At 45.2% G+C, this 18,973-nt stretch overlaps 1 protein-coding gene across 1 annotated transcript in view; it reads left to right on the forward strand.

Moving 5' to 3' along the window:
- The window catches only part of CFAP221 (cilia and flagella associated protein 221), a 97,548-nt gene that overhangs the window by 41,035 nt on the left and 37,540 nt on the right, over window positions 1–18,973 (forward strand). The window contains exons 7-11 of the mRNA XM_059702516.1: window positions 7,066–7,225; window positions 9,439–9,559; window positions 9,642–9,753; window positions 9,939–10,047; window positions 15,244–15,331. Of these exons, the coding sequence (XP_059558499.1) occupies window positions 7,066–7,225; window positions 9,439–9,559; window positions 9,642–9,753; window positions 9,939–10,047; window positions 15,244–15,331 (590 nt within the window). The remainder of the gene's footprint in view (window positions 1–7,065; window positions 7,226–9,438; window positions 9,560–9,641; window positions 9,754–9,938; window positions 10,048–15,243; window positions 15,332–18,973) is intronic.

Genomic DNA, 18,973 nt, shown 5'->3' on the forward strand with positions numbered 1-18,973 from the left:
TATGTATTCTTCTTGCCTTCAAGGGCCCTTGGTATCACCTGTTCAAGATGACATGTCGATTTGGGCTGGGTACACGCGGTTGACTACAGTGGCGGTCAGTGAACTTCACCCGGGGAACGATGCCTGTGCCCTGACCAAACTCTGCACCCTCCATTCTGAAATGCCAGTGCCACTGGGCTCGGGGAGGGGCGAGGCAGTGTGGGGCCCAGCCTGGGTCCTGCCCGGAACGGCAGCCTGTCTCCACCGGGGAGCAGGCCCTTCCGTGGGCCCCACAGGGCTGACCGGTAAGGGTAATGGTGCCAACAGAGGGAAAAAGAGGCTCGGGGTGTAAGTAAGTGTGGGAATATTGGGCTCAACACATCTAAATATGTTTCTTTAAACGTGGCCGTATAAAAAGGAAATGTGTTTGTTATAAAAAATCCCAAAACTGCAAAGAAGTACAAAATCCAATTTGAAAAATAATACCCAGAATATCGCCACCCCAGAAAAAGCCATCGTTGGCATCTGTTGGGCACTGTTACACCGTCCATGCTTCTGTGCAACGAGCAGAAATGGAGGGGAACTGCGCACAGACAGTGATACAGAGACAGGTAACAATAGTAAAAAAGCAGGACCTATCCACAATAATAAAAGCGTAATATGCTAATTAGACCAGACATCCTTCAGGATGAAGCCGGGGCTGCGAGGGAAGCCCAGGTCCCAGGTGCCAGAGGGAAGCTGGTGCCAGCATGGGGCGGGGGGAAAGGCCTACTCTTGCACGAATTTCCTGCATCAGGCCTCTAGTTGTACATAAAAATACTGGTTTTGTCATTTGATATTGATTGAAGAAAAACAGATGAAACCGAAGGAATTGATGAACTTCCTTGGTATAAGTGATATTCATTCCTAAAATGTATGACTACAAGTAAGAAAGATTATAAAACATGAAGAGGTCAGAGCCACTTTCTATTTCAATTGCGGGCTTCAACTTCAGCCAATGTCTTGGCTGTGGACGAGGGGGAGTTTGCACCCGTACACTCTCCCCTCCCCTCCTTACAGCTCCCAATTCTGTTTGGTTATGCCATCCAGTTCTGTAGCATTTGTATTCTGACTAATGGCCATAAGTGCCTCAGTTACTTTGTTTCTATTTCAATGGAACTAGGAGCCCTGGCCGGTGGGCTCAGTGGGTTGGAGCATCATCCCTTAGACCAAAAGGTTGCGGGTTCATTCCAGGTCAGAGCACAGACCTAGGTTGGATCCCTGTTTGGGCACATATGGGAGGCAAACAATAAACCTCTCTCTCCCTTCCTCTCTCTATAAGGCAATAAAAAACATACCCTCTCATGAGGATTAAATGAACAAATGAATGGAACTAGGGTTTCACCTCCATTCTTTGCTCCCTGTTTTCTCCATGTCTGTGTTTCAGTTCCTTTTCTGGCATCTGGGTTTTCTCGTCTAGTGGCCTGCTAACCGAGGTCCCTGGGTGCTGCGCTCCTGGAGTGCTGGCATGTCTGGGCGCTGCGCTCCTGGAGTGCCAGCATGTTTGAGGTCTCTCTGCTGCCTGTCATCTTGAAGGGCAACTTGACTGGTAGAAAAGGCAGAGGAATGAGGTGGGAGAAGGGTTGATGGTAATAACAACAGTAATAATAACAGAAACAATAGCGAATGTCTACACACGTGGCAGACTCCACTCTGAATGTAAACGCACTCAATACTCCCAACAACTCTTGAGAGTTGATTCCGTGGGAATGCCCACCTTCCAGATGAGGAATTGGCGGCAGAGAGTGTTAGGGAAGTTGCCCAGGGGCGGAGCTGGGATTGGCACCCAGGGCATCTGGCACCACACTCCGAGCTCCCTGGGAGAATGTCTCCCACAACTGCCCGGTGCCCACCAGGGCCGGGTGAGTGGTAGGAGAGTCTACGACAGCATCTGTCCCGTGAGCAACGGCAATTCAGTGGTCGCTCACTCTCTGCGCGCCTCCGCGTCTCCTCCAGCCGCCTTCTGGAGCGGGCCTGGGGTCTCTGACGCTAGAAGTTGCCGGGTAGCCAGTGACTGCATCCGCTCCCCTCCCTGCTGTCTGAGCTGTTGGGGTTGGGTCTTTGTCATGATCCCCACTTCTCCAGGGCCCAGCCACACTCCCACATTTTGTCACGTTAAGCAAAGGGGAGTTGGATGTGTTTTCAGGGCTGTGACTCTCACTTGAGGGGAAATCTGCTGCCCCCCAGCTCTCAGGTGCCACGTGCCTCAGTGACAGTAGCTGGCAGGCGTGCTGCTCGGCTGTGCTTTGCGGTTGTCGGCATTCCCCTTGTTTAATAGATCTCTCTTCTCTTTCATTTGGCACTTTTTTCCTTGTTGTTTTGGTGAGTGTGACGGGATGGTAGTCAAGTTTAAGTAGCTTCTTTTCTTCCTTGTTCACCAGAAGTGCTGCTGGGGGTGTTTCTGCAGGGTTCGCACCCTCCCACTTCCTCTCCGGCCTTCACTCAGAGCCCGGGCCTCAGCGCCTGCCCAGCATCAGGCACTGTGACAGGAGCTGAGGTGCCAAGGGAACAAGACAGACACCCCGCTCTGCTGGGGCTGGCATTCTAGTGGGGAAGGGAGAACAGCACCCCAAGAATGGCATTGCCCAGAGGAGAAATGATGGGAAGAAAAATAAGACCTGGTGATGGGACCAGCTCACGGCTCTCACCCAGGCGGTCAGGAAGGTGTCTGAGAAGGAGTGTCAGCTTGGCTCTCACCCAGGCGGTCAGGAAAGGTGTCTGAGAAGGAGTGTCAGCTTCGACCTGACGGAGTGAGGTCAGGCCAGGGCAGAGCCGGGGAGGAGGATTTCAGGCAGAGGGAGCCGTCAGCACGAAGGCAGCAAGGCCAGGAGAGGCTCGCATGGCCATGTTGGAGGGAAAGAGGGAAGCCCAGCGTGTCTGGAAGGTGTGAGCAAGGGCAGGAGGCCATGAGACCAAACTGGAGGGGGTGATGGGGACTCAGTCGGGTAGGAGTTAGGGTTTGGTTCTCAGCTGGGTGTGTGTCCATTGGAGGCTGCTAAGCAGGTGGTGGCATGACCTCACTTGGGGGAAAGTGTGTTGGAGCAGCAGACAGTCCCTGGGGAAGGCAGCTGAGGTGGGCCTGGGTGGGTGCTGCCATGGAGATGGGCGGGGTGGTGGTGGAGTGGACAGGCTGAGGGCGGACGAGCTGGCAGGGTCAGCAGGGGGCTCCTGGTTTAGTTTGAGCGGTGGGCGCTGTGGGGGCTCTTCACTACGCTGCCAGCAGCTCCTTGAGTTCAGCAATAAGCACTCCTGTGCGGTCACTCTACCCTCCCAGGTGGCGCTGAGCACGCTGCCCGGCACAGTGGCAGGCAGGACACGTGTGCTGCACGCACTGCTCCCCGCAGTGGTTGTGGGCCCGGCATCAGTGACCTGCTGACCGGCTGAGCTTTCCCAGCACCTTCTCCTCAGGCTGCTCCTCTGCTGCCCACCCGAGCGGCAGAGCCCCGTCTCTCAGCCTGCTCCCAGGGCTGTGTTTTGGATGTTTGGTGGACGGGGAGGAAGGGAAGATTTCAATACGACGTACCCCTGGTTCCAGTCACCAGCGCTGGCTGGAGGGAGAAGGGATGAAAGATTAAAATGAGGATACGTTTTTCCAAGAAACATTTCCTATTCTAGACATTTTTTTAAAGTGTATTTTTATTAATTTCAGAGAGGAAGGGAGAGGGAGAGAGAGAAATAGAAATGTCAATGATGAGAGAGAATCATTGATCGCTGCCTCCTGCAGGCCCCACACTGGGGATGGAGCCTACAACCCAGGCATGTGCCCTGACTGGGAATCGAACCGTAACCTCCTGGTTCATAGGTCGACACTCAACCACTGAGCCACACCGGCTGGGCTCTTCTTGACATTTCAATGATCATTTCTTACACAAGAAATTACAACTTGCTCATTTGGCTCAGACATCAGGGGAGCACATTGACAGGACACACACCGTGTGCCAGGCATTATCACAGACCCTGTGCATTCTTTTCTCCTCACCCCATTTTATAGATGAGAAAAATGAGGCTCAGGTAAAGTAACCGCACCAAGTCACAGGGTTCGTAGAAGGCCGAACAAGGGTGTGAGTCTGGGTCTGTATGGGCTCTGGCCTTTCCTTGTCCACACGCTCTGGGCAGCAGTGATGGCCTGCGATTGTCCCAGGGTGGCGTGTGAGTCAGGTGGAAGGACCACCTTGCAGCCCTCCCTTCTGTAACCCAGTGAGTCAAACAACTGGTAGAGTTTGTCAACAGCTTGTTCAGGGACAGTTTTAAAGTATTAGCTATTAAATTCCCAGCTGGGGCTTGGCGAGATTAAGAAGTTTGCCCCAAAATCATAGCTAGCGAAAGCCTAAATTTGGAAGATTAAGGCTAATACCTGCTGACACTCCAAGCATGTGGGAGAATGGTCTATACTTCCTGAGCTCTTTGAAGAAAAATATTACTTAAAAATTATAACGACATTGTAATAACACTATATGGACACGTAAGAAAATAATTTTTTAAAAAAATAATCCCCATCCCGGGCCTATGCCCTAACAAATAATGTACTTTTTAGTTTCCCTTTTCTTTTAGTAACTGCCCATATTTATGCCTGTTTTACGTAATTGTAATCAAGGCAAATATATAGTGGTATTTTCTGGTGACTTCATTTATAATTGCTAAGTGTTGTTACATTTTCTTCATAATACTCTTTTATTGATAAACTGGGGTTTCCTTAGCCTTTGTCTCGGCCTCATCACCCTCCCTGCCCTGGACTCACCATTATCCCTGGCTGTGTTAAGGGTAATGATCTGAATTGAATGGAAGCCACAGAATCATGGTTTGGGGAGGTTTTAAATGAAGTAGTAAATTTTGGGGCGCTCTTCTCACTTTTAAAACATGCAACAGTTTCTCATTTCTCCCACCATTAATTTTTGCCAAGCAATAAGCTAGAGCGCTTGTCACACCTTTGTGGCTGTTAACATTTATCAACGGGCTACGACCCAGTTCTGTTAACAGAGCTGTGTTACCTGGTGTCCCTGTTAATGGAAAAGGCCGTGTGTACTCCGGTTGCCTAGGCGACAGCCCCAGTGTGCTTTATGTATTTGAGCTGGGCTGGGAGCACTTAAACATAAATCAGCCAGGTCAAGCAAACATGAATCCTTGCTCCGGAGCTTGTCCTTATTTTTTAAGTTAACGAGCTGGAGCAGAAGCACTAGAATGTTCTTAGTCTAAAGCCCCCAGTGAATTGCAGGTCAAACGGGTGTGTTTTTGGTCAAGCGGGTGGCCGAGGCACTGAACTGCCGGGCGTCATGGCCTTTCATGGCTGATAGGCTGACGGACAGAGCGAGCGCTTCTGATTACCTCTTCCCGCCGTGGTCTCTCGAATCACTAGTGGCTGTTACTTAAAGATTTTCATTTCTGCCCTCAGGAAATTAACAAATACCTATTTCTGAAGCACTGGGCTTGGGATCCATGAAGATAAAAGAGTTTTGGGCCTGTTGTCTGCCTTGGGGGCTTGCAACCTAGTTAGGAGCTTGTAAGCTCTGAAAGGCAACCGTTCAGGCAGTACTGGAGTCCTGTAGGGCTGACAGAGCTGAGAGGGGGTTCCCTCTCCTGGACAGAGAGTCAGGAGGAGTTTCGTGTAATTGGCGTTGAAGTTTGGATTCATTTACTCATTCAGCAAGTATTCATTGGGTCGGAACACAGTTATGAGGAGGCGCCTGCTTTTGTAAAATTTACACTCAGATCCAGGGGGAGGTAGACGGTAAAGGGGTAAATTTTGTTTTGTTTGTTGCTATTTCTTGAGTGCCTAAAACAGCGCCTGGCATACAGTGAGTGCTCCAGGAATGCTTAGCTGGCAGCATGGGGTGTCCATGTGGTTAAGCATAGAGAGCAGGGGGGGCGGGGGGGGCGGGGTGCAAGGTTCAGAGGAGAGTGAAATGGGAGGGAGGGGCGCCAGGAATTTATGAGAGAATGTGCAAGGCCCTGCAGGGACAGGAGAGACCAAGGCGCAGGGGCATGAGGAGTCATTTGGAAAGCAAACCGGAGAGCCTTCAGTGGAGGCAGATCGTTGGCCCTTCTCACACGGAGCACGCTGATCCTCCCCTCCACCCACTCCCCGCTCTCCCTTTCATTTTTCTTTCTATGTGTATTAAGCACTTGCTGTGTTCCATCCCTGATGGCCACAGAGACACCGGGAGGAATAAGAGATGGTGGGATATTTGACTTGGAAGAGAACAGCTGTCCATCATGAAAGTTTTAAAGTGAAGAATCCAATTACACAACAATATAGGGAGTTTCATTATGTGGACAAAAACGTTCATGTGTGTTCCGAGCTTTTCTTTGTTGCTCACAGCATTCACATTGACATCTGGTAATTAGTTCAAAGACAGCAGTTCTGGGAGTTCATCTGTGATTTACTGATACTGATTGATATGCATGTATTTATGTAACTGACACAATCCAATAATTATTATGTAGTAATCTATATACATGAAAGCCTACGTGACCATTATAACCAATGACCAGAATGACCAGTCGCTATGAGGCTCACTGACTACCAGGAGGCAGACGCTCAACGCAGGAGCTACCCCCTGGTGGTCAGTGTGCTCCCTCAGGGGGAGCGCCGCTCAGCCAGAAGCCGGGCTCACAGCTGGCAAGCGAAGCTGCGATGCTACGGAGCTGCAATGGCAGGCGCAGCAGGGCCAGGATGAGCGGGAGCAGCACGGCATCGGCCCTGGCTCAGGCTCCTCCCTGGCCACCTGCAGCTTTGGCACTGCTACATCTCTCCTGGCCTGTGGGGATCGGGCTGAAACTGGCAGTCCAACACACCCCCTGGGGTCCCGGATCGTGAGAGGGCGCAGGCCAGGCTAAGGGACCCCGCCCATGCACGAATCCATGCACCGGGCCTCTAGTTAGTAAATAAAATCGATGTAAACACCAAAAGGCAATTCACGTGTTTTTATTGAAAAGACTATGTAAAGAGGATAGAAAACTTGTGCTTATCCTGGGAAGAATGTGTGTGCACAGGGACTTTGGACTTTGCAGAAGAGAAAGTATCAGTTTTTTTCTCATTTCTTCCCTCAGGGATAATCCCAGCGAATGGGAAGGTGAACGTGGCTGTCAAGTTTATGCCCTTTCAGTACGGGATGGCACAAGTAAGAATGCAGTTGAGGATTTCCCAGTTCAACTCTCGGCCTTACGAGTGTGTCTTCACCGGAACTTGCTATCCCAACATGGCTTTAAAGTATGGCAGCCGTGGACTGTTTGTGTTTATCCTTAAGCCCTTTTTAAAATCCAGTCTCCCTTCCATTCTGTTTTCCTTCCTTCTAACAGAATGCCATCGAAAACTTACTTCAAATGCACTTTAAAGTATAATGGTAATGCATAGGATGTCTCTATGCTGTAGCAGCTGTTGCTTCTGCCAAGAGGGGAAGCTCTGACTGGGGCGGGGAGGGGGGGTGGATATTCTCTCACTGATGATTACTGGTGTGCTGGTTGAATTTTTGACCAGATGTATATGTTACTGTTCACTCAAGAAATTAACCCATAAGGCCAGAACAACATCACTCTTCAAAGTTTCAATATATTATTATAACCTGTTGAGTGTCTCTCTTGGCAGTACCCACTGCTACTCCCATGGGAAACCCTGATTATACCCGCAACAGAGGAGCCGAAATAAGTCCGGTCTCACAGTGACTTCTCCGTAAGGCGGAAAGGGAAACGTGCCACACGGGAGGTGTGTTAAAACACCATCAACATTCAAGTCAGAGGAAAGATGTGAAATGGGGTTAGGTTGTAGATCACTACAAATTTTTTCTGAAGTTCTACTTTCATTTGAACGTGAGCTCGTATTTTTATATCCCAATGTATCTAGTTAACATTATGTTTTATCCTAGTATGCATGATTTTATCAAAGTTAAACGGAAAATTTGCCACAGTATAAATACTAATTTTGGAAAATCCTTATAAATATTTCAAAAATGATAAAGAAATAGCTTGATATTCCTCTTCTTGTCACACATAGATATACATTACCTATTTACATCATAAGGCATATTAAAAGGGTAACTTCATGATTTATTATGTATTTATATCATGATTTTCTTCCCAAAGACATCACTTGAGTAGGATTTTTACTTACATATCTTTCCACAGACAGGTTCTTAACTACACAAGAGCATTGTATGGAAATGCTGATATACACTATTTCTAAACTGTCATTTTTGGTTTCCCAACTAGTTTAATATCTCATTTTGCACACTCAACGTTTTCAAGGACTATGTTTCAATACCTTCATCTCTCCCCACATGGCACATAACATATAAATTTCACCACGAAGGAGAAAATTATCCTGCATCCATGTTCTCTGAAAGTTTCATAGGTTGCTTTTTGTTTCACTATTGGGTGTGTGATGGACTTACTCGTGTCCTAAATTTGGCATGGCCAAATGTAACTCTCTGTCACTATCTTAGATCCCTTCATTTATTTTTTTTGTCAACACTAGCAATTAGATTTCTTGAGGAGACTTTTTTTAACACCCTCATTTGTTATTGTTGTTCCCCTATATTTACAGCAGAAGTGATGTCAAGGCTCTATAGAGATGTGGAGGCTGAGTCACAGCTCGCTCCCTAACCAAGCGCCTCATCTCTGCACATCACAGCATGTCCGTCAGTGTGTGTGTCACCAGCGACAGGTGCTCCCATGCCATGGGCCTTGCGGGATGCCCTTACTTGGGCGCCCATGCTGTGCACTGGGCCTGTTCAATAGGTGCTCAGCAAATGCACATTGACAGTCAGAATGAATGGATGTTAGCATAGTCTTAATTTCTATCTGTAATACCCAGGAAATCTGTAATCCTATAAAACAGGTGTTCAGGTATTCTTGCTTAAAGAAATGCTCCATAGGTAGCACTTAGGAATGTAACATAGTCCTACTACATCTCTTTAAATATAACTCAAATAGTTTCCGTGGTCATGTTAGCAGCACTATATCTACATATGTCCAAAGCCAGTTTGCAGTTACAGAAAAGATCTCAAACATTTGAATCGCCTTTTGAAAGATCTTATTACAAACAGTGGTCATAATCATTCTTTTGCTGTGAAGATAAATCAATGTAAGATTTTTTTTAATGTAGTAAATTTAGCTAATGAAAACCAATAGCCTAAAAATAAATTATGCTAGACCATGAGAGCAATTTTCAGCTTATCATGTTTCCACTTGTTTTGTTCTTTGTGAATGTAAGTAACAACAGCCATTGGTAAACTATTTTGCTGTAAATGGTTATCCTTTGGTATACTGACATTGAATTTATTTTAGTAGACCAATGTTTTAGCACACCAAATTGACCTTCAATTACTAACTAATGGACCATAAGTCATGGTATTATTAGAAGGAAGATAGAAATGGGAATCTTGAGTTGTTTGATTATATACTAATTTAATATGTGTTAAACTATAGATTAGAAGAATTTGAAAGATTAAATATTCTTTCTAAGAAAGTAGACATTCCTGCAGAGAAGACAATGACACAGATAAATTTTCACCGACTGCCAGCAAAGTTAAAACCTCCAAAGGTTAAGGTAAGTGGGCATCATGTTAACCATAATGGGAGGAGTGAGAGAGAAGCAAAATAATGACATTTTCTTCCTGATTTGGTCCCAGGAAATTGAATATCAGAACTTGAGATTTCCAGTAGATTTATCAAATCCATTTGCTGTGGCAACTGTTTTAAACCAAGAACCAGGAAAATTGAAAATTAAAGAATTAAGAGAAGGTAACCAGCTGGGCAGCACCTGGGCAGAATAGGAACGAATTATTGCCTGTGGCATTTACTATTCATGAGCAATAACAACAAAACCCAATTAGGTCGCTGAGTTTTATATTTAGAAATGTGTTTTCCTCTCAGCAAATGATTCTGATTTGATTACCGGTATAATCATTGTCTGCTCCTGTCCTCAGTTTTGGACCAAGGCAATGAGATTTCAAAAACAAGACAGATGAAGGAAGCACTTTTTGAACAGAAAGTCAGACAGGACACTTGCGAAGAGATTGAAAATCACCTTAGATGGTAAATATTGAGCAGTTATTTGTATCAAGTGACAATGCTTTGTTTTGAGTAATGGCTTTTTTATATGAGACTGAAATGTCATAACTCTTGAAAATTTTGATTCTTTCCCTCCACTGGACCCGCTATTTCAGAGCAAAGTTACTTTTGGGAATAAATCAGTGTGACCAAGCTATGCCCTTTCCTACGTGTGGCCAGCCAGTTGCAGAACCAGCGTGCACATGAAGAAGAGGGACATTCCTTGCTGCCCGCTGCTGCCCCGGCCGCCCCCAGTCTCACCACACCAGGAGCCCCATGGGTCTGCTGGGAGCCCAGCAGTACAGGCTGGGGGAGGCTGCTGGGGGAGGTTTTAAAACTCAGATGTGAGACTGCTGCCTGTGCTCCTGCAATCAAGATGGAGCCCTTTTCACAATTTCTTACCAGGTCGCACCAGGCATTTCCATGTGTTCAGATTCAGCTAAAAAAAAAACTTCAGAAACTCTTAAATTAAGCTAAAAATAAAGACTCCAGTAAAGGTCTTTTAGAAGCCATCTTGTCCATTCCCCTGCCTAAGCGCTCCTCACCCAGCCACCCTGCTTGCATGGGAGGGGGAGTGCCCTTTGTTCTCATGGAAATACCTTCTACGTCAGCATATGTCTGTATTCAGGGTGTGACCTCAGCTAAATAGGAAGTATGCCAAGTAAGTGAGGAGCAGTTTTAATAATTTTTTATTACAGTTGACATACAATATTATATTAGTTTTAGGTGTTCAACCCAGTGATGAGACATTATACAACTTACTAAGTGATCATCTCAATGAATCTAGTACCCATCTGACTATAGATGTCACCAGACATAGTTATTACAATATCATTGTCTGTATTCCCTACCTTGTACTTTACATCCCCATGACTTTTCTGTAACTACCAATTTGTTCTTCTTAATCCCTTCACCTTTTTCACCCAACCTCCCACCCCTCTGGCAACTGACAAAGTGTTCTTTACAAGTCTGTTTCTGTTCTGCTTGTTTCTTTATTTTGTTTTTTAGATTTAATTATTGTTAGATATGTATTTATTGCCATTTTATTATTCATATTTTTAATGTTTTTCCCATTCTTCTTAAATAAATCTCTTTAACATTTCTGGTAATACTGGTTTAAGTGGTGATGAACTCCTTTAAATTTTTCTTGTCTGGGAAGCTCTTTATGTGTCTTTTGATTCTAAGTGATAGCTTTTCTGGGTAGAGTAATCTTGCTTGTAGGTCTTTGCTTTTCATCACTTTGAATATTTATTGCCAATCTATTCTGATCTGCAAAGTTTCTGTTGAGGAATCAACTGACAGTCTTATGGGAGCTCCTTTGTAGGTAACTCTTTAACTTGCTGCTTTTAAGATTCTCACCTTATCTTTAATCTTTGGCATTTTAATTGTGATGTGTCTTGGTGCAGGTCTCTTTGGGTTCATCTTGTTTTGGGACTCTCTGTATTTCCTATTGTATGTATGTCTATTGCCTTCAACAGGTTAGGAAAGTTTTCCATCATTATTTTTTCACATTTCCTCCTGTCTCTCTTCTCCTCTGGCACCCCCATGATGCAAATGTTGGTTCGCTTGAAGTTGTCACAGAGGCTCCTAATACTACCACCCTCACTTTTTTGGAAACTTTTTTCTTTTTTTCTATTCTGATTGGGTGTTTTCTATTTCCTTGTCTTCAAAATCTCTGATTTGATCTTCTGTTTCATCTACTCTACTGTTGATTCCCTGTAATGTATTCTTCATTTCAATTAGTGCATTCTTCATTTCTGACTAGTTCTTTTTATGTTTTCTAGCTCTGTTTTTGTTTCCTACCTCTTTGTTGAAGTTCTCAGTAGTTGATTTATTCTTCCCCTGAGTTCATTAAGCTTCCTTATAACCAGTGTTTTGAACTCTGCATCTAGTAGATTACTAGTCTCCATTTTGGTTAGCTCTTTTTCTGGAACTTTATTCTGTTCTTTCACTTGGGACATTTTTCTTTATCTCCTCATTGTGGCTGCCTCCCTGTGTTTGTTTCTATGTTATGTAGATCTCTCGGGCTTCGTACATCGGCCTTGTGTCATAGGTGTCCTGTAAGGCCCAGTTACACAGCCTTTCCAGTCATCCAAGCTTGGCATTCCAGGTTGGTCCCCATGTGGGCTGTGTACACCCTCCTCTTGCAGTTGAGCCTTGATTGCTGTTGGTACCTCAATGGGAGGGATCTACCACAAGCTGACCAGCTGTACACACTGTCTGCAAACACTGTGGAGGGTCAACTGTTCAAGGGTTGATCCCACAGAGCAGGACTTTTCAGCAGGGCTCTGGTGCTTGCTGAGTGTATCCTTTGTTGGAGATGGTTGGGTGGAGCTTTGATGTGGTCCAAGGCTGGTGCCCACCTACCGGCTCAGGGGGGAGGGACTCAAAAAAGGAACAATGGCCTCTGCCAACACTTCTATCTGGAGAAAGCTGACCCTCCAGCTCTTGCCCTGATGCCAAACAATTCAGTTCCTCCCCATATGTCCCTGGTGCCCTTCCAGCAGTTCTCCCAGTGCTGGAGCTCAGAGAGAGTGAGTCTAAGGAAGTCTGTGGATGAGTCCTTTAAGAGGAACACCTGGGACTCCCTCTGCCCTTCATCTCACTCAGCCGTAATCCCCATTGGTTTTTACAGCCAGAAGTTATGGGGACTTCTTTTCCTGCCACTGGAATCCTGGGCTGGCAGGCTTGGTGTGGGTCTGGGACCCCTCACTCCTCAGGGGGGACCTCTGCAGCCTAGATATCCCTCCCAATTTGTATTGCCACATGTAGGTGTGGGACCTGCCCTTTCTACCAGTTTCAATGTGGCTTGTTCTTTGTATCCTTAGTTGTAGGACTTCTGTTTAGCTAGAATTCAGGCAGTTCTGAATGATGGTTGTTCTATAGGTTAATTTTTATTTTGATGGTGTTGTGGGAGGATTTGCATACCAAATTTACCTATGCACCATTTTCAAAGAGCGTTTTAAAAAATATTAATTCCCTATTATAAAAATGAACACATTGTCATGGTAGAAAACTTGAAAAATATTATTTATAAAGTATTGGGAGGGGAAAATAATCACTATATTTTATCACTCTATATATTCTTTTCAAATAATAATAAAAAAATAAAAAATAATCAGTATTATGCAATGGCCATGTCCTTCCTTCTATGTTTGAAATCACATCCTAAATTCAGTTTCTCCCAACTTTTTTGTTGAAAGATGTTAAACCTGCCAGTAACACCCGTATACAGTTGATGGAGGTTCCCCAGTTGTTAACATTATGCCACATATACTTCCCCTTACTTTCTACACACACACACATACACACACACACACACACACACACACACACACACACCCTTTTCTGAACCATTTGAAAGTAAATTGCAGGCATCATTTAGCTTCACTCCTAAAGACTTCAGCATGTAGTTCCTGAAAACAAAGACATTCTCCAACATTACCATAATCACTTCTGGGAAATTTAACATTGTTACAATAATATTGTAATAATCAGCCCATACACAACATTACCCAGTTGTCCCATTAATGTCCTTTATACCTGGGTTTTTGTTTTTGGAGAGGAGGAATCCAGGGTCCAATCAAAGCCCATACAATTTATATTTAGTTTTCATTTTTCTTTAGTCTCCTTTAATCTAAAACAGTTCTCCAGAAACACCCTTTCATTCTTTTTTCTTTTTTTAAAATATATTTTTATTGATTTCAGAGAAGAAGAGAGAGAGAGAGAGAGAGAGAGAGAGAGAGAGAGAAACATCAATGATGAGAGAGAATCATTGATCAGCTGCCTCTAGCATGCCTGCAACCTGGGCATTTGCCCTGACCGGGAATTGAGCTGTGACCTCCTGGTTCAATCACTGAGCCACGCCAGCTAGACCCATTCCACTTGTAAAACCATAGCTACTACTCATTTTTAACATGTACCACGTTTCATGATAAATATATTACATACCAGATATCTTTAAACTGTGATAAAATGCATAAAACATAAAATTCACCATTTTAATAATTTTAAAGTGTGCAGGTATATTCACAATACTGTGTGACTATCACCATTAATTAGCTCCAGAACATTTGCATCACCCCAGAAAGAAACTCTATACCCATTGAGCAGTCAGTCATTCTCATTCCCTTCTCCCCTAGGCCCTGGCAACCACTATAGATTTGCCTATTCTGGACATTTCATACAAATGGTATCATACAATACGTGACCTTTTGCAGCTGGCTTCTTTCATTTGACATGTTTTCAAGGTTCATCTATGTCATAGCATCTATCGGGACTTCATTCCTTTTTATGGCTGAATAATATTGCATAATATGGACAGACTGCATTTTGTTTATCCATTCATCAGTAGATATTTGGGTGGTTTCCATTTTTTGGTGATTGTGAATAATGCTGCTATGAACATTTATATACAAGTTTTTGTATGAACATATCTTCAGTTCTCATGGGCAGAGAGCAAGGAGTGGAATTGCTTGGTCATGTGGTAATTCTATGTTTAACATTTTGCAAAGCTGCCAAGTTTTCCAGCATGGCCAACCATTTGATATTCCCATCAGAAATGTTTAAGCATTCCAATTTCTCTACATCCTTGACAATACCTGTTGTTTTTTTATTATTATTATCATTATCATTATCATCATCATCATCATCGCCATACTAGTGGGTGTGAAGTGGTACATCATTGTAGTTTGATTTTCATTTCCTTAATGACTAATGATGTTGAACATCAGATTTTTAAAAATATATTCTTACTGATTTTAGAGAGGAAGGGAGAGGGAGAGAGGGATAAAAACATCAATGATGTGAAAGAATCATTGATCGGCTGCCTTCTGCATGCCCCCCACTGGTGATCTAGGCTGCAACCTGGGCATGTGCCCTGACCAGAATCAAAACGTGACCTCCTGATTCATAGGTCAATGCTCAACCACTGAGCCATGCCAGCTGGACAAACATCAGATTTTTGTATTCATAAATATTTCAGCATGTGTCACTAGAAGATAAGCTTAATTTTATCTTCTAGAGCACATTATTCATCTTAATTATGTTGCTTAAGTCTACAACTTTTCTTCCCCACGATGTCCCCTCCAATACCTCAGCATCCCTTTTCAGTCATAGAGCATAGCTAAGAGACTCCATTCTGATGGGTTCTGGAAGTTGTGTGTGTTTTTTTCTTTCCAGGCAGGTGCACCTTGGTAAAGAACATATGGCTTTTAAATTTATAAAAGACCTTGCTGATGAGCAGCAAAAAATAAACGAGAAATACAAGGTCAGAATTACTTCTAATTGTATATCATGTAGTTCACTAACTATTTTGAATTCCTGCTATAGGCAAGATGCCATATCAGGAGAAAGAAAACTAAATGTTAAGTTGGGAGGGGAGGAGGCTGATGACCAGTTAATTGTTACCTGTAAATCAAGGCTGGCTGTAAGTGTCACAAGAGACCTATACTAAGTATTAGGGGGATGCAGAAGCCAGAGAGGAGAGAAAACTCATCTAATTGGAAAGCTTTCTTTAAGACATGATATAATTCTGAAATATTTTAAAGAGAACAAAGGCATTCAATTGAGAGTGATGGAATGCTTCAAGTTTGGGCTGGAATTCTGGGTGTGAATTGCACCCGGATCTGCAGGGCATGAAGGCAAGAGAGGCCCAAAAACAATAGCTAGGAGCCAGGCCAGATCCAGATTCAAATGAAAGCTCCAAGTCAGAGTCATTCAAAGAGGTTGAGCAGAAAGGGGAAAACTGGTTAGAGGAGAAGGCCACATCTGACTCACCAAGTCAGCACTGCAGGTTCAGGGAAGGGAGAGTAAAGAGGGGAACTGTGGGACTGTGCAACACCCCTGGGATCCCTGTGGCACAGGCACTGTTAAGTGCAGGGCAGGCGCAGAGAACAGCAAGGACAGGTCCATACTGGCTGAAGCACAGGGCACACAGGGACCAGAGGTGATAGCACTTGGCTAGGGCTCCATGTTGCAGGGGCTCAGACTTGATTGATAGGACTTATGGAATCATCACTTATTGTATTAGTCAGCTAGTGCTGCTGTAACAAAATACAACAGGCTATGTAGCTTAAACAATAGAAATGTATGTTCTCACAGTTCCGGAGGCTGGAAGCCCAAGATTAAAGTGTTGGCAGGACTGGTTCCTCCTGAGGTCTCTCTCCTTGGCTTGTAGGTGGCCGTCTTTTCCCTGGGTCTTCACATGGTTTTCCTTCTGTGTCCAAATCTCCTCCTACCCTAATGACCTCAGTTTAACTTGATTACCTCCTTAAGTAACCTATCTCCTGACTAGGAGTTAGGATTTGAACATATGGATTTGGAGGGACACAATTCATCCATAATACCCTGGTACATGCATTTAAGCTTGGGAGTCTGTGTTCCCCACACTCAGTGCTACACATGGTGGCAGTACTGGGTAGGAGGGATTGGGAAAATCATGTATCTTGTCATATGTGAATATATTTCTCATATAAAATATATCTTCTTTCTAGATTTGAAGTACAAATCAGATATTTGAATGAATTTGTTCCTTTTTTATTTTTAAAGGATGTTAAATCATTACATTTGTAAATCTTAGCATTAGGAAAGGCACATATTAGATTGGCATTTAAATTTAGTTTGGTATGTTATTCAGATCCTTTGCACATGATTTTAAGGACAAAATATCAAGTGTTTTCTGTGAACCCCACAATGGAATATTTTCTAACCGTTTTAAAGATGAAGGTGACACAGACGTGCCACAGCCAGGTCAATGTGAGAGGTAAGGCTGTAATCGCCAGCATTTGGTTGACAGACAAACTCAACTGTTTATTCACTTGGCCAGTGCATTGAGTGAATGCCTAGTGTCTGTAAGATTCTGTGCTAGTGAATAAGTGATGGTCAGTTCAAGAAGGTCAGTGCGGAAGTGGCACAGACCCATTAAGAGATTATACAAAGTGTGCTGAGTGCAGTGATAGAGCTAGAACCTATAGATAAATTGGAAATGAAGGGTAAGGTTCGTAGGTTCCCAGCTTGGGTGCATGTGTGTTAAATGAGATCTCAAACATGGAAGAAAAGCTGGTCTGGTGGCAGATGAAAAGTTTAATTTGGGCTGTGTTACATCTGAGGTGACTGGAGGGCTTCCAGGGGGTGGCTGAAGGAACAAATCTGGGCTGGAGAGAGAGACTTGGGAGTGACCAGCATGGAGTAGAGACTGGCGCCAGAACAAGTGTGGTGACCTGTGGAAAGTAAGTATCTTGAGAAAGATGGTAGCTCAAGGCAGGAATTCTAGAGAACTTCATGATTTAAGGGGAGAGCAGCGGACGGCTAAGGAGATAGAGCAGAAATGGTTGGGAGGCCAGGGGACCTGGAGGACCCAGAGAAAGCAGACGTGGAGGGATCAGTCAAGTGCAAAGAGGATTCCGGGATCACAAGGCCTGGAGAGTGCACCTTGGATGTGGCCACTTGGAAGTCCCTGTGTGCCTCGAGTGATAGCAGCTCCAGTAGATGAGGAGGGAAACGCCAAACCGGACTTCTCGGGAATGGGTGGGAGTGAGTAGTTTGTTGAGAAGTTAAGATGAGCGGGGCAAAGAGTGATGGAGCCATTACAGAGGAAAAGGCTGAAGATGCTTGGGAAGAGGCCGTGGTCAGGCGGAAAGATTGCCTTTGACCAGGAGGAAGGACTGGAGAAGGCCGAGTAAGGAAGGCTGCAGTCTAGCCGGGCTTGCATGCAGAGGGGGAGCGGTTGGGGAGTGCTGGTGGTCTTGTCTTCCCGATGACGCAGGAAGCAGGCCACTGCAGAGACTGTGGGGGGCAGACACTGGAGAGAGGCTTGCAAACGCTATTGAGGGGAGCAGGAGAGGAGCTGTCGCATCCTTGCTATCAATCAGCAGGACAAGCAGAAGGAAGAGCAGGCCACCCTGAGAGCCCAGTGTAGTGGGAGAGCAAGTGTTGCGGGGACACAGTTCAGTGTGTCCAGACTTCATCTGGTAGCTGAATCCTGGCTGGTAGCCCAGTGGCGGGGAGCCCTGGAGGCCCAAGCCCTGTGGCAAAAAGGGAGCGGGAGAGGGTGGGAGCACGTGGCGGGAGCCAGCATTCTAGCTGGAAGGCACAAACCCGCAGGGATGACGAGCTCACGGGAGATCGATACACTAACTTCAGAAGTGTTCACCATAGTAAGTAGAGTCTTAATCAAGATGTAAGGAATCGCCCTCCTTTCTTCTAGCTAACAACCTGTTTGCCAATCCCTTCGCTGGCTGCCTGTTTTATTTTACGTTTAGTGGTTGTGAGGGTCTGGGTCTCTCCCCACAAACTCTGTGTTTAGAACCTAAGGTCCACAATCTCAAACTCCCTGACGCGTGCAAATTAGAGCTGGACAGATCACCCCTACCCCACCCCCACCCCCCGGGGACAATATTGTACCCCTCTCATCTCTGAATAGGGTGTTATTGTGGAAATCAGAATAGATTTCTTCTGGTTCAGTCTTTAAAAATGCTTATGATCAGTATACCTAAGGGCCAAACTAGTTTTGGACATTACCTAACGAACAAGTAATAAACAGCACAGACAGGCAAAAACGGTTGCAGCGTACACGGTGGCGGGCATGGGCAGACACTGGTCCCAGCCCAGTCAGCCTTCCTTGGGGTGACCCAGGGCTCCTGGGGTATAGGAAGGAGAGCTGGGGTCGGGGGGCCACTGGAGAAGCAGTGGGGGAAGGGGAGCAGCAGGGGAGGAAGGGGAGCAGGCGGGGGGGGGCAGGAGGGGGGGCCTTAGGCCCAGGAAGGAGCAGACCCCACCAACCTCCGCCACGCAGGATAGGGCAGGCGTCGTTTGCCTTTTAAAGTGCCTTTAAAACCTGGTACTTGGATAACCAGCTCTGAGGAGCTTAAATCTGGGACATTGCATTGCTTTTCAAAGAAATCTCTGTAGT

Source organism: Myotis daubentonii, chromosome 7, assembly GCF_963259705.1.
Source record: "Myotis daubentonii chromosome 7, mMyoDau2.1, whole genome shotgun sequence".
NCBI classification, from domain to species: domain Eukaryota; kingdom Metazoa; phylum Chordata; class Mammalia; order Chiroptera; family Vespertilionidae; genus Myotis; species Myotis daubentonii.